Source organism: Eupeodes corollae, chromosome 1 (assembly GCF_945859685.1).
Source record: "Eupeodes corollae chromosome 1, idEupCoro1.1, whole genome shotgun sequence".
NCBI classification, from domain to species: Eukaryota; Metazoa; Arthropoda; class Insecta; order Diptera; family Syrphidae; genus Eupeodes; species Eupeodes corollae.
In genome coordinates this window covers 298931409-298948507 of record NC_079147.1, presented here as the reverse complement: position 1 = coordinate 298948507, position 17099 = coordinate 298931409, and the positions used below count along the sequence as shown (strand labels likewise).

Here is a 17099-nt window from a genome sequence, read left to right as displayed (position 1 = left end):
AGCGGGGGAATAAGATCCAAATGTGGAATATATATTTATTCTGAAATTATGAATTATGAAATTATTGAATAATTTTGTTGTAATTATGTGGGCTAGATCGGTTCAATGTAGCATTCCCAAAAACTAAAACTATTTTAAATGTTTCAGACTAATTAAAAAAGGTTTATGTCTAACTAAAGTTTCTCATATGAATTTTAAACTGAGTGTACCCTCTGATTGTTACAATAGCCTCATGAGTGAAACTTCTATATGGCCTATGTTCATTAGGGTGAAAAAGTTCGTTAACCATCCAAAAATCGAAGATACGGGCTTTTCTGTGAATGTGACGTAAATATCTATGATGTAAGAACAATTTTTGGACCTTCAAAATCAGCTTTAAAATAATTCAAAGTTTCATTATCAAAATGTAGGAAGTATAAGAACTAAGCTAGAATCATTATATCTTACTTTTACATCTTGTTCATACGATATTAAAGGTATTCATGTAACGATATAATTTTCTATTTTGTAGAAAAATATAAATTTCCGCAAAGAGTTTACATAAACACCCCATTCGAAATATTTGCGGAAACGTTAGAAACAAACAGCTGTTTGATTAACGTCAAAATGAACTTATAAAATTTGTTCAATTTACGTCATTCCATACTTAAAATTAAAAAGTGATTCTGTGTTTTGTTTTAATTACATTTTACAAATATTTTCGCTCTTCAAAATGCCAAGAACTACGAGAATATAGCTCTAAAACAAAATTCATTCAATTGTCGATGTTGGAGTTATTTGGTGAAAACGATGGTACCTACCTTTGTATATGAACGTGAAATGTACATACATAATTTCTGAAATTGTTAAATTAAACCTTTTATAAATTAGATAAACAGCAAGAAAAAGAGGACGATATAAGAGAAGACTTGATGATCCTAATGTTAATTGCTGAAAATTGCCAATGTGCGTTACAGCTGTTGAGCTGTCAGACAAAGCAAACGTTCAGCAAATTCGAATTAGAACTTCAGTTTAGAGCCACATTACGTTCTTTTCCTAACGATTGTCAAACGAAACATGAAGTTAAAGCTTCTATTTGATAGCATGCATTGAATTCCTATGACTGAACTCGTAAACGTCAGGCAAAGCCGAAGCTTAATCGTGTTTGTGTTTCAGCCATGAGTGTTTCAAACTTGGTGAAAAAAAGACAAATAAAATGGGTAAACATCAGTGAGCAGACTCTTCGTAATGCTTTGCACTATTCAAATTATTACGGTGACCTCCTGACGTTAATTCTATAGAAAATGTTTTAAATAATTTGGGACAAACATTGAGTTAACACAAGATTTCTTCACAATCAGACCTTAAAAGGATATTAATGAATAAGTACTATTAGTGGTATTCTATAGTTTTTCCAATAATAAGTTTCAGTTAGGTCGTTAACTGTCACTTTTAAAGCTGTCATCTTTTGACATTTGACAAGTAAAAACTACTTCAACAGAGCATTTACTACTAAACTGCCTATGGCTGCATTATTTCTCAAAGATGTGATTGCAACTCGATACAAGATCTTGTGATTTAACGATATTTTACAGGGTTATTCATATTTTGGACTCAAAAGCAAACGTTTAAAATATTTTTTTAATGATGTTTCTTTTGTATTAAAAAGTTTAAACGTTCAAATTTAATTTCGAAATGCTACATCGTTTAACGCGATTTATTGCAAGCATCCATTTTTTTAAGAGAATTTTCAACCGCTTTTTGGCACAAAGTGGGCGATATCTCAGCTATAACTTGATGAATGTTGGTTTTTAAGTGCTCAAGACTTAAAGGTTTATCTGCAAAAACACGGTCTTTTACGTAACTTCACAAAAAAAGTTTAGCAGTGCCAAATCGCATGATCACGTGATGGCCAGTTTATATCGCCACGATGAGAAATTACGCGTCCGAAAATGTCTCTTGTAATAGAGCCATATTCGCTCTAGTTGTGTGGGCATCGTCTTGCTGAAATCATATATTCTCCAAGTCGTGTTCCTCAATAGCAGACAACAAAACGTTGGTTATCACATGACCATAACGCTACGAATTGACGGTAACAGTGGTTCTATTGGTGTTTTAAAAGAAGTAAGGTCCAATAACACCCCCGGACCAAAGAGCGCACCAAACAGTGACTTTTTGCCTATGTAATGGCCTCTATTCAATTACTTGAGGATTCTCAGAACCCCATATACGACAGTTTTGTTTATTAGCATACCCACAAGACTCACACACCAAGTGGGTGCTTCGTCGCTGAAGAAAATTTTATTCGAAAAATCGCCGTCCACTACCTGTTGTTCGACTTCATTACTACGCTGTGAATAGTCAGCTGGGTTCAGTTGATGTGTGAGCTGCCCTTTATATAGATATACGTGTAGATCTAAATGCAAAATACGCCATAATGTGCCGTAAGACAGTCCTAATTTCTGATATGTGGCTGTGGCAGAATCAACATTTTTGTAGTAGGTTTTAACAATTTCAATGCGTTGTGCGATATTTAAACGATCCATTTTCGTAAATGTGTTTAACTACTTAATTTGACAGATGTCGAATTCCAGTCGAATTGGTGGTTTTCTATGACTTTTCTAATAAGAGGTTTCATTTAGTCAGATATTTGGACAGCTGTCACTTAAGAAGCTGTCATCTTTTGACATTTTATAAATACAAATTATTTCAACAAAGTATTGACTACAAAATATACTTCTTGCTGTTCGAAGAGGTGAGTACTATTCGATAACATAATCTTGTTATTTAATGGCTTTATACTTTTTTCTTTTGATCTTTGTTAAAAATATAAGGTCTATCCCAGTGTTCAACTATGCATTTAAGACCTCAAAGTTAAAATTTGTGAAGTTCTTGAGAATATACAACCGCAAATGTGCAAATTAGTAATGAAAAATTCCTTGAAAAGGATACGGGAGCTGGAACTGTAGTCGTCGATATGATTTTCCATTGTTTTTGGCTCAGATACCTGCTTCTTTACAAAGCCATAAATATTAATGGACTTTTTTTAAGATTTATAGATAAATTATACAGCAAATCCTCATATTTAAAAACTCTAATTTTAAGTTTATCATTTTGCACGCTGGATCTATACATATTCATCTCATGTACAAAATGTATGGTTCCTTCATTAAACTACACTATTTTATAAACGTAACGTATCGTAATCATCGATATTGCTTATGTCAACCTGTCAAATATTTGTGGAAATCGCATTTTTCTGGATTAAAATTGGTTTTGGGCGTTCGTAATTTTTTAAGAAAATAAATTTTTTTATAAAATGAACACCCTATTTCTTCATTGTTGTCCATTGTTTTTATTAATAAGATTTTATTTAATGACAGAACGCAAATATTACGATACGAAAAAAAAACTATTTAACATATAACACATAATTTATGCAAGTGTCGAAATTGACATTAAATTTCCTCGACAACCTATCCTTCAATCTGCCATATAGCTAAACAAAGCCTAATGTTGACACCATATTGAAACTAATTTTGACGTTTAATTTTGTTGCTAAAAAAAGTCTAGTTTAATAACTTGGGCAGCTCAGTGAATTATCCTATATCTTTACTCTAAATCTGTTTGCTCACATAATTTTTGTATTCTACAAAAGTAAAAATTTGTAACGTGCAAAAAATATACATACATTTCGTTCGAAAATCAATGATGAACTTTTTTGTAATCAACAACAATTTGATACTTTAGTATCGTACCTATATTTTAAAATATGTAGGCCACATCTGCTGCCAAAAGTATACAAAATAAAAGCCAACAAGAAGTTGGTAAACTATAAAAAACCACGAAAACACACATCCATAGTATTTCACCTCAAAATGTCACCATAATACCAATTATTTGTGCGAGTAATAATAACTCAAATAAACAAAACTATGAAACAAAACGTCGTACTGACATTTATTCGCCTTTGCGGTAAGGTAGAATTGTGGTTACGAACAACTCCTGCTGGCTGTCTACAGCAGATGGCGCCACCATAACCACCGTACCAAAATTATTAAGACAATTGAAAAAGCCACCTTCTTCTGAACGACGACGACGTGTGACTCGAAAGTCGACAGGCTGGCGGTTTTATTAGCAAATATTTCTTGGAAAACCTCCTCCTCCTCCATAACCGCCACCACCCCCCATTCAACCACACAAAATGCATACAGAAGGTGGAAATATAAAAGAAAAACCAAGCCACACGTAACGTATTGTCTGCATTTTTGACAGTGTGACGCGTGCTGCAAAAGCTAGGAACGCGTGTAGCCAAAACTATACCAAATAAATTTCGATTCGCTTTACGACTGCTTTATGGAATTTTTAAACCTAACCTCGTCTCCCTTCCCATCTTTCCCTTCTCCTTGCCCAGAATTTAAACACAACGCATATCGAAAAACTTTAAGGGGGATGGATGAATAAATGGAAGTGTCAGGGTTGTTGCACAATCATCCATCCTTCCTCCAGCAGAAGCGTCAGCTTTGAGAATCGATATAATAACAACAAAAGTTCTTTTTTGTTGGGCAATTCACATGGGGAATCAGGTTAATCATTCCAGAGCAGTGCGAGCTAACTCAGCACTCTCAAGGGGGTGGTCCTGGTCTGGTTTAGTCTGAATTTTGTTTTGTAATTCTCTGTGCAAGCATTGTATGCATCAACCCCCTTTCGTTTTTGGTTTCTATATTTATTTGCCTCATTCGAATAAATACAAAGGAACGGGAAGATACGCCATAACACCAGGATGTAGCATTTAAAAAAGACAAAACGCACTTGCCGCCTTTTGTAGTACAGTTGTTATATTTGAATGTTTGCCTTGCTGCAAAAAAGGGGGAAGCATCGCCGCCGCGCGCCGCTGCCACGTTGGGCATAGGAATGAGTTTTTGGCCTTTTGTAAAATTACATTAGAAATTCCGATGGGGTTGGGGGTGTTTTTTGGATGGTGTTTTATTCAAGGGAATTTACAGATTCATAAATAACTATGCTTAAGAAAGATTCGTCTTTCCACAAAGGCGATGGTAATGTATTTATATGGCGGGGTGAAATATAGAAAGGATGTGGAAATAGGTTTTCCTTTTCTTTTTTGACACTGATCGTTTTTTATTCGACCATAAGCTTCATACTGACAGGGAGGGTGATGTTTTGAGAAGTTGGAGGCAATTTAATTTCGTTTTTAATTTAAGGAAGAACTGCTTAAAGTTGTGGAGGTAACTTTTATAATATTAACAATAAATTAATTGATGAATTCTTTTCTTTGCGGCTCCAAAAATATGCAACTATCATAGGTGAGGAACTTTCAATCCTACGTCATTGTAATGATTTTGAAGTTTTTAAGGAAAAGAGACATTTCTAGCGGCTCAGAGGTGCTTTCTTTTTTAAAATGTGCTGTTCCTAAAACTCAAGATTGTCAAGATTTATTACAATGTGACGTAAACACGTCATTCCCAAAAGTCATAGTTGAAGTGTTTTGTATGTGTTTTGTAACAATCCATTACTAATTGTAAGTTCTGATAGATGAAATGAGCCAAAGCTTGGGTCTGTTGTGTGTGGGAAATGAACGAGGCAAGTAGTTCTGTCTGATTACACAATTTCAGCTTACCACTATTTAACTATATTACCGCGTTTATAAGGAGAATTGAATCCGAATTGAATCAGGATTTAGCGCCGTATAGACCTGGATCGGATCGAAATAGGATTACTCGATCCGATCCCACTGAAAGAGGTGAATCGAATCGAAAATTTGTTTGTAAACCTGAATCGGGGAATCGAGTTAATGGTGTGTGAGGTCTTGCTTGTGTGCGTGCGATAAGTTTTTTCTATCTTGTTTGTTCTAAGCAAAAATACTCCATTTAAATGAAGTATTTTTGGTTATAAGCTGAATTTAATTTGGCGCTCGTCTTTGTGTTGAGAGCATTGTTTTAAAATTTGAAAATTATTCACGTAGCAGTACGCACACAAATACAACCCAAATGTCATTTCGATTCCATTTGAATTCGATTCCTCGATTCAGTGCCACCATATACCTGGATCGAGATCTCAATTCGATTCGATTCGATTCCTCGATCTCCTCTTGTAACCAGGGTATATAATAGCACGTTTCCACCAACAAATAATCTGAGATTTAAGGCAAGTGATTTAAAATAAATCTTGAGGTGTTTCCACCAAAGGAAAGGAGATTAATTTGACGTTTGGTTTATGTCATAACATTGAGACGGAGAACCTCTAAAAGGGCTCACCAATTTCTTTTCCTTTCTGTTAGTGAAAAGAATTTAATAATAAATTCTAAAAAGAAAACAAAACAAAATTTTACCTATACCTATTTGTTTAGTTGTGAATTTTCACTTTTATTTCCTCTGGAGAATGCCAAACCATAATCTCTGACATTTCCTTGAAAACGTGAGAATTTTTTCTCTGGCAGATCAAGTAAACCTGTTTGTCGGCCCACAAGTCCAACAAAAGCGTTTCATCCTTCGCTGCCCAGGTGTTTCGTTGTTTTTTTTGTATTTGTTTACTCATTATCTGTAAGTAATTAGTTTTATTATATTCTTGTACATATTTATTATTTTTGTATACTTATATTTTATTTCGTCTGTGATTTCTTGAAAGTTGTTTATTGTTTATTGTTTTGAATTTGAATCATATATAACTGAGACAGATAGATTTTGTTGACATTTCAATCGGTCAATAAACGAAAGTGGCGTTTAAATGGGTCGGTTCAACAATTATTCTCCGAAAAAAAAGTTTGTTTGTTTTGACAAACTAATGTTTCCAAGTAGATTTCAATGAGTTTTAATTGAAATATTCATTTGAGGAGATTAAAATTTGTATGGCAAATATTCGAGATTTCAAGGAGATTTGTGATAAATCTAGCTAAATCTCGATTTAGTGCCCGGTGGAAACGTAGTATAAGTCTATTTTATATAATAATTGAAGGACACAAATCATATGTCTCTCTCTTTCTTATTTAAATTTTCTCAAGTTTCAAATTTGAAAGTAGTCGATCTGTCAAAGTGGCTCTGGCTCTGTGGCAAATTTGGACAGTGTCCAAATGGCTCGAATGCAATGCACTCGGTCGTGTATGGTCACCTTAAGACTTAAAGCAAAGACAATTTTTCCTTCGCTATTCATTACGCGATATAAAGTTATAAAACCTTTTTTTTTGACAATTTGTAACTGATTTTAAAAACTGTGACAATTAGTAACAATAATGACACTTGAAAAGAGGTCTGTTCTTTTTTGACTTGTTTTTAACTTTTGTTGTTATGTCCAAAAATAATATGTTGAAGTGTAAGATTATATTTGAAAAAACTATTGATCTGTCAAACCACTGCAAAGTTAAAAGAAAATGTTTTTATAATTTTAGATCGCAAAATGAATATCGAAAGAAAAATTGAAGCTGCTTTGAGATTGCAAGAGATATTTTTTTTTTCTTTTTAACATATCCTAATTTAAAAATTTAGTTTCTTTTAACAAAAGAAGAAATCGAAGGAAAACTGTATGCAATGAAATTTGGAAATTCGATATAGGCGAGTAATAATGATAACGTCATATTGTTACAACAAGAACAGGCCTCTAATCACAGCTTTGTCATAGACTACAGCGCCTCCACACTTGTTTTTTCTGTCAAAGATCTAATACTTCTATAAGTCTTACATTTAAACAAACTTGACTGCGAAAATTATGTTAAGACATCACATTTCTTATTTTGTTAGTTCTATTGGCAAAAAAATTAAATATTTTTCCAAACCTTGTCTTGGGGCAACCCTTTTATGTAATATATGCTTCAGTTTTATAATTCTGAAGGCAATCATTAGAGAGAGATGTTTAGTCTTGCTTAAGAATCAACAGAGAAAAAAAACGTGCCTGTCAAATTGTACGTTATCTTTCTCTCTTGAAGCAGAATCAGTGATACTAAAGATATCGAAATATATCATTGGATAATACATCTTAAGTCGAATCGGCATTCAATGAAACATATCCAGCGGAGATAGCCTGTCAATAGCAGTTGACAGCTGGCAACAGTAAGTTGAATTACTAGGCGTGTTCACGATAATAAGTTCAACCAAATCTCGGTCATCTTATTTTCTCGCAAAAATGTTCTGGTTTTACTTCTTGACGCAACCAAATCCAAATTTGTAATCTCTTTATAAATTTGAGTCAAGTATATATATTTTCTTAATTTAAATAATTAAACGTCAAAATGAGTGGATATATTGATCAAATTATTTCTAATGTCTTAGTTTATTTAATCGTTTTCTATTTAACAATTTCGAATATATCTTCCTTTGCTAACTGGCTAAATTCTTGTTCATTTTTATTTAACCATGCATGGGAACACGTCTAAGCACTGATTGATCAACGTCAAACATATTGCAAACAAATCTGACACTGAGAAAGACACCTAATTGGAAATGTCAGAAACTCCAAAGACATTGTTACTCCAAATTAAAACTCCCATTACTTGTGCTTTAACGTAACAGTTGACAGTTGGCGGCAAATTGAATTACTAGGCACAAAAATTCCATTTCATGGCGTTTTTACTTTATGACGTAAATAAATTGAAATCGTTAAAAAGACATCTGAAAGTGATGCAAACATCTTAAATTTTGTTAACATCAAATGATTAAACGTCAACATTTTTAGGTCTTTTCGGAGACTCAAAATGTTGATCAACCCATTGTTTACTCTTTCAAACCAGTTTAGGTTAGTTTTATATGTCCCACTTTGAATTTTAAAGTTTGCTATTCTAAGATGTTGTTAATAAAGTTTACATTCCGGGTCGAAAAGGTTAAGTGTTAGTAAAGTTTTTTTAAGTAAACAATTTTGAAAACATTTAGTAACTTATTAGATATTCTGACATTTAAATCCTTTCCATATTTGTTTTTGTTGAAAACTATTAATCTGAACACGTCTAACAACTGACAGTTTGAGAAAAAAATCAAAAAAAAACTAAAAGTGGAGAACGAACCTTTTATTTTAAATGTCACAAACCCAGATGTCATATATTAGCTGTGTTCCAGACCTAGTGTGAAACAGATTCAGACTGAAAGATTTAGACATTGTTAGTCCGAAGTCGTTCCAAACTTCAAAAGTTGTGCTAATTTCTACAAAAGAGAGGGGTCGCCAGAGAGCTAAATATTTTACCTTTTTGTCAGATTTAGTCCGAGGAATTTCTTCTGGCAAATTCTGGGCTTTCAAATTCGATCTGACGTTAACTGCAAGTAATGGCAAAAGATAAAAAAACGTGCGTGGCCTATTGACTGAGGGTTGCTCAAGTAATTCTTAGTTTTGTTAAATGTTATTTAACAAAACTAAGTTTTGTTAAATGTTATTTAAACTATTGCTCATATTTTCTATTTGCTTTAATTAATCAAATAATTTTCATAAAATTTATATCTTTTTATAAAACTATTACTGAAGAAGAAATTTCTAGTATAAAAAATGTATTTAATTGTCAAAAAAACTCATTTAAGTTTCATAATTTAAGGAATTTATTGCATTCTTATTAATGATTAAGTTGATTAAAATTCATAAATGATCTTCGTTAGCTCTGATCAAGTAAATTTTTTTAAGTAAAAAAATAGTCAAAACTTGTGCAAATTGGTGCTAAAACTCTCTAGACATTTTGACAGTTTGCTTTCTCTCTAAGAGCATTTTATCTTAACTCCTCAAATTTGACATTTAACCAACTTTTAGTGCGAGAAATGTTTGGAACACAGCTATTATCTTAAAGTCAAATTAGCTTATATTCCGAATCCTACGAAAAAAATTCTAAGGGTACGTTCACAAACGGTTGTATACGTGCAAAAACTAAAAAAATCTTTTAAGAGGATTTTAAGCTCTAATTAACTTCTGACTAATTTTGTTCTCCTTAATGTTTAAACTTAAACCAAAATGCTAAAACCAAATTCAAAACTTAAATAGGAAATTCTTTCAATTTTGGCCTCTCCTTCTTCCAGTGCATGAAGATTTTTTTTTCATTTTTTTAATAAACTATCTAATCCATTACAAAACCCAGCATCCTGCGGGTTCATCAAATGCCGACAAAAGACAAAAAAAATCCAAACAACAACGGAATTACATCGGAAAATCCCCGTTTGCTAAATCCCCACCGAGCCGGAACCGTTTTCTTCCTAAAAAACAGCAGCCACGTGCAACTTGCTTCCTAACTTTTCCTTTTCTCGCTTTATAGATTCCTCTTAGTACATTATGTATAAGTAAAGTATAACTTCTGCTTTTTCTAAAGCATTTTAAACGCATGGACAATTTTCTTTTCAATTTCCGAAATTGTCAACCTGTTCACAGCCGAGCACCATCAAAAAAAGAAAATTGTAACCTAGCGAAAAATAACGAACAAAAACAATACCGACGACGATGAGGACGAGACGAACAAGAAAAAGCCCATTGTAATAGTTTGGCAAATAATAAGGACTAAGGAGTCCCACTTTATCTAGAAACCAAGGCGCGCCATGACACGAGTAATCCACAGGAATCATCAGCATCATCATCGTTGTCGTCGTCTCTAGACGTCTACGTCTGACGTAGTCGAGTTCAGTCCTTCTACAGTTATCATCGTTGTTTTTACTCGGTGCAGGTTTAAAGTGGGGTTAAAATTCCAACCCCATGCAGTTTTTCTTCACCCTGTGTCGTCGTGTCTGGATGTTGAGCTTTCTGTAAAGTCCCTTAGTTCAAAGAGTATAATGGAATGAGGACTCTGTTTTAGAATGTGGGTGGGATGTGATGGAAATCCATTGCTACATTTCTCTCTATCTGCATCGCTTCACACCCTTTCTGTTTGTTTTTCGAATTAAATTCGATCTTTTCTATCAAACGCAGAGGGGGATTCCGATTCTATACTATACATCCGAATCCTCTAAGGCTCTAAGGGTGGACTGCAAGGACATGGGAATTACATAGTTTTGCAGGGCTTAAAGGGATTTTAAAATGGCAGGGGGGCAAATACCTACATAACAGATTCTTATAAATCCCCCATTTCCAAACGGCCGAACCCGACAGGTTGAAAAATGACGTAAAATGATTGGATGCGATGCGAGTTTCTTCCTTTCAGCTTTGTACTTTGCTTTTAATTTCCATTTGAAAAGAGGACTTTTAACGGTCCTCATATATTTGTATATTCCACATAGTCAACAAAATTTTATGGGCTGTGGGGATTAGCCACGGTTAGGTTACTCATTTAAATTAAATTTTCTTTTCGTTGTGTGTCAAAAAAGCTATTTTCAAATGTCGCATGACATTACCACACTTTAGTCGCTTTAGATGCTTTATCTTTGTTTTACAAAATGACATTTAGCTTCTAAAATGTCCTTAATCCTTTTTTGTTTTATGTAATTTTCAATTGACTTTGTTAATTATAGCATTTATATCTAATGAGTATATGAAAAGACCGGGTCCCCCGGTTTCGTTTCCGGAGGCTTGTGTTCTATTTTATTCATTCATGCAATCCAATTTATATGAAGTTCTTTTTTTGGGGGGAGAGTATACGGGTATGTATTTCCGAAACGTCAAGTGGGTGGAGTTGAAAAAGGGTTGACTATTGAGTTTAGGGATTTGAGTTTGGTGTGGTGGAAATAAATATGTAGAAGGATGAAACCTAAAATTAGATGAGAATTGATTAAATAAATTATATTTGGGACAAAATATAGTTCTATGTGTGCGAGTAGCTTAAAGCGAAAAGGAACAGCTGTAAAATTGTTTAAGAGACCGATGATAATTGGAATTGATTTTTGATTTGTCAAAATTGACAACGGGACACTTGTTTGCCGTCAATGTTTGTGGTCTTTTTCGTTGCGCATGATAAAAAACAGTTTATAACTTTTTCCTTCTGAAAAATAGGTTTTTTTTAAAGATTTTTTCGGTGTTCACCCTGGGCATGCTGAGGTGAATTATTTTGACATTTGACATATAATTGTATCTCCTTTCTAGTTAATGGTTTAAAGTATACAGAAAAGTATGTTAGACATTACATTTTTCTTGCAAAACGTCCGAGCGAAAAAAAACGATGAAATGTCAAAATGAGTTGCCTGAAGGAGTCCGTTGTGAACACCGCCTTAGGCTGATTATAGTTGACATTTTATAGTTATTTATTATATGATTTATCTAAATAAATATGATTAGGTATATACTCGTAAATATTAATATTTGATTGCGTTTGACTCTTTATTCGCACAGAAAATATAAAAAGCTTATTATAACCTTTAATTCAACAGTCGAATCCTTTAATGCGTCCAATTCTTTCTTCTTCTTTTCTGTTCTTTTTTCGCGGTCAAGCTTCTTTTCTTTTTCAATGTTGGCCGCCGTCCGAAGCAAAGGTGAAGCCGGTTGATCTGTTGTAACATGGATTTAAGGTCTATCTCACACTTTGATATATTAAAAAAGCAACTATCTATTTCTAAAGACATCACGTTGAAGATTGTCCTGCATATTTGTTTGGCCGCATTGTATTAAGACAATTATTTTATTTTATAAAATTTACTTTTAAATAGTATAGGCCTAAAATTATAATGTTTAACCTACACGAATAAGTTTAAACTTGAAAGTTACCTACAGCAAAAGTGTTTGTCAAATTCATTAAAAAAATTCTAGGTACTTTTATTAATTCATGTGGCTACAACCGCCATGAAAATGTCAAATTATTCATTTAAATCTGTCAACCTTGTTTTACATGTCATTCTTGTCTTCTTTTTCTTGTGCGGCTTATTTTGGACATGAAATATTATTCGTAATAATTGCTTTTTACTCACCTCTCTAATTTGGAGTCTACACTAGATATACAAACTGTCAGACAACTCATAATTAATAGCAAAATAAAGTTTCAAAAGTGTTAATAACACGATGATGTCAGTTACTCGCCCGTGTAGGCCTTAAGTAACATTCCACAACTCATTTCGTGAAATAACTTGAAAGTGTTGAACTGTCAAAGAAATTGGTTTGTTTATAAACAAGGAATTCTTTCTTCTTTGGGTTTGGAGACAAAAAAATACAAATAAAAACAAAAATAAAAGCCATTATTAAATGAATTTTTAAAAATTATAACTAAATACCAATTTGTATTAACTTTTTGAAGCAAGTTGAGCGCAGCTTAAGTTTTTATTTCGTTATTCATTTCACGATTTATAGCTTTGAATGTAATTGTCTTATATTGCTACTTAGACAGATCAACAATTTCTGAAAGTAGTCGTTCAAAAATGATTCTTACACATCCCAATAATTCAATCATCTAATCCATGACATTAGAACAATTTTTTTGACGTAACAACAATAGTTTATAATGGTTAGAAAAAGAACCGACCGCTCGTCCAAATGTAAAGTGCTCAAAACAATAAAACATAAAAACTAAGCTCTAATTGGCCAGTTGTCATTAAAAGGTAGATGACATTTAGTTACGTTTCTATTCTGATTATAAATATTTTACGTAAGGATCGATAGAATTGCGGATTTAATTAATGTACTGGTGATGTACAGTTTTGTCCAACTCTATTTCTATCTTTTTCTTATGTTTTTTTCTGTGTTATATTGCTAGTTTGACAGATCCATACATTCGAAAACAATTAGTTTCCAAACGATTCTAACATATCCCAATAATTCCTATATCAATAACATTTAATTTGAACAATTTGGTTGATGTTACAAAAATAGTTAACAATAGTTAGAAAAATAACAGACAGCTGGCTTGTCAAAATTTAAAGTACTAAACACATGACAAGCTGGATGACATTTATTTACGTGTTTATGATTGTAAATATTTGACATTAATATCAATCAAATTGGGGTTTAACGTACTTACAATGATGAGTGATGCCAAGTTCTATTGTCATAAAAAGCTATTTGACATTTATTTACGTGTTTATGATAGTAAATATTTGACATTAGGAACAACCAAACTGCGGTTTAACGTACTTACGATGATAAGTGCTGCCAAATTCTATTTTATGGATTTATTTATTTTTAATTGTTTTCCATATTTTTAGGGTTGGTATGATATAATTTTATTTTTAATACTGTTCTGTATCTGTATTTAAATTCCACCATTAAAATTATCTGTCTGGATAGATTATCCTTTAGGAAAATCCACGAAAGTCCCACAAAAAACCCCTTTTCAACAAATTATCGACATCAGTCTGTCTTGATAATTGTTATCCATCACGCAAATATCCATCTGCACAATTGAATATTTAAAACTTCAGAAAAGTTCCCCCCGCTCTAAACAAATCCTTTTCCATGCAACCGAACGCCCCCATTTCACCATTATCACACACTTCACTAGCTCCATATTTCCCTTCAAGTGTACAACCCGAACACAGAGCAATCACACGACTTACCACCTTAGTCGAATGCATAAAAACATAAAAACACTATCGCTTCTTAATCCCAAAAGCACCTCACTCTCGCAGTTCACCAGACACACAAGACACAATCCCAAAACAGAAAACACACAAAATAAAACATTGAAAAGGACCCCCCTTGTTCTGGCTGCCAAGGAGCACTTAATTACCATCCCCAACACTCGAATATATATCCACCCTCAACGAGGATTCTATTCAGCATCAGGGCAGAGGATGGGTATCTGGGTATAGCCAAAAGCCGCCCCAAGAAAACTCAACTTGATGCTCAACTTTGTTTTTCTCTGTAGGATTCGCTTGTGCTCCCTTGCCTCCCATCACTATCCGTATGCTTGCTCCATTCAACCATCATACATATTTCCTTTTCTTTTGTGTTGCTGTGACCCCAATTCAAGGAGCACACCAGATGATGCAAGAAACTTCGTTCGTCTGAAGGAAGGTCGGTTTCGTTGGGGCGGGAGTTTTTTCTGTGCGTTCATTCATTGTTCACTCTTCCAAACACTGTTGCTTCCTCATAGTCATAGTCATAGTCGTTGTCGTCATCCAAATACCCCCCTTTGATATAATTCTATGGAACAGGAGCAGTTCAATTATCCTAAAAGCGGTACTGCCTTAGGCATTCGTCCTCTTTCCTGGTAATTAAGTTATCGACATGAAATTGAGACCGTGTCAGAAAAAGGGGGCGTTGTAGAAGCTCCACCTAGTTAATTACTATCGTACTAATGCACTTCCTTCGTCTAATTTTGTTCTTTTCTGTTTCGTTTTATTTTCAGACCGAACAAGTGACACTTTGAATCCCGGAGATGTCATACGACGTTATGACATGGATGTTGAATCTCTTCCCAGCTACACAATTGTATCGGGACTACCAACGTACGACGATGCTTTGGAAGAATTCCGAAAAGCCGGACTAATACTCAAGCCACCAATTCCTGTCATAAAAATCTTCGACAGTGACACAAAGGATTCACCGCCCGGAGATGGCCTGCCCGAGTATACTCCACCGGAGAATACAACATGTGTTTGTGGAGGTGGAACTGGTCAAATTATCGAACTCAATCCAGAGCATTTGAAGATTCTCAGCCAGAAACGTTTGTCATTGCAAATCTCATTCAATGCTATGCCCACAAATATCCGTCGCAATAGTCGTCCTCGGGTCGATTTGTGTCAACAAGTGGGTCGAAATAATCTACTCAGAGCACAGAGGGATCGAGAACTGATGCTGACACCTGAAATTCATCGCTCATCTTCGATGACATTGGATGACGAACGATTTATGATTGAACATCGACTGAGGAAGTTGGAACAACATCGTGGGTCAATTTCGTAGCTATAATACCGTGTATGAAATATGAATGGATATGTTGTGCGTTAGATTCCTGCCAGGATTGAGTTTTTTTTTTAAGTTTTGTTTTTGTATATACTTAGTGAGAAGAGTCATGTGTCAGTATTAGAAAATGTACCTAGTTTTTAAGGAGACAAATTTTATTTTTATTTAAAATAATAAATTTTTAACATTTAATATTGAAGAATTATTTGTGTTGCGAGAGACATCTATGAAAGAAAATAAATGCTTTGGAGTTGTACATGAACCAATGTTGAATTGAAGCGACATCTTTCGGGTAAAAGGTGAGTATTAGAGGAAGAAACTTTTAACGAACTTTTTAAATTTAAAGCTTTTGAAAGTTGTTTACATTTGGGGCTCTTAGGTCCAGTTTTTCAGAGCGAGATAATCTTAGTTTTAGAATTAAATATGAGTTAACTCCTGAAACATGTTTTTCAGCCTATTATAATCTTGTAGTTAACTCTGAGTTAGACCTTCAAATTTGGTGAGTTAACTGTAGTTTAAATATACAGATGGTTTTGACATACTGAAATTGCAATGGACAAATTATTTATATTATGGCTGAATCACAAACACGCTTCAGCTTCGGCTTCGTCTGCGTTACGTTGGGCTTGCTTCGTGGTTGCTTTAAATGACACTTCTATTATTTCATCCCTCCAAAGAGCAAATATTTTGTTTGTTGACATTTTTTCACAGCTATTGAGCTGTCAGACAAAGCAAATGTTCAGATAATTGAACTAAAGCTTCCGTTTGGAGTCACATTACGTTACATTACGTTCTTTTCCTTACGATTATCAAACGAAACGTGACGTCGAAGCTCGATTGTGATAGCATGCATTGAATTCTTATGGCTGAACTCGTAAACGTCAGGTGAAGCCGAAGCTGAAGCGTGTTTGTAATGGCTGAAACACATACACGCTTCAGCTTCGGCTTCGTCTGCGTTACGTTAGGCCCGCTTCGAGGTTGCTTTGAATGACATTTCTATTATTTCATCCCTCCAAAGAGCAAATATATTATTTGTTGACATTTTTTTACAGCTGATGAGCTGTCAGACAAAGCAAATGTTCAGATAATTGAACTAGAGCTTCCGTTTGGAGTCACATTACGTTACATTACGTTCTTTTCCTTACGATTGTCAAACGAAACGTGAGGTCGAAGCTCCATTGTGATAGCATGCATTGAATTCCTATGGCTGAACCCGTAAACGTCAGGGGAAGCCGAAGCTGAAGCGTGTTTGTGTTTCAGCCATAATTTAGCCCATTACTTCTTTTTGTGGAAGAATGAATCAAATTTATATTTACACTCTGACCTAAAAGATGGGGATTTATACGAAATTCTAAGTTTAAATACTTTGAGAAGAAAAAGACTTATGAGAT

The 17099-nt window shown here is 33.9% G+C and overlaps 1 protein-coding gene across 2 annotated transcripts in view; it reads left to right on the top strand.

Moving 5' to 3' along the window:
- Nucleotides 1–15910, top strand: part of LOC129941363 (protein commissureless 2 homolog) — a 123224-nt gene extending 107314 nt beyond the window's left edge. For both annotated transcript variants that reach the window (XM_056049974.1, XM_056049976.1), the window contains exon 2: nt 15152–15910. In XM_056049974.1, the coding sequence (XP_055905949.1) occupies nt 15152–15708 (557 nt within the window). In that variant the 3' untranslated portion in view covers nt 15709–15910. The remainder of the gene's footprint in view (nt 1–15151) is intronic.
- Nucleotides 15911–17099: the final 1189 nt, after the last annotated feature.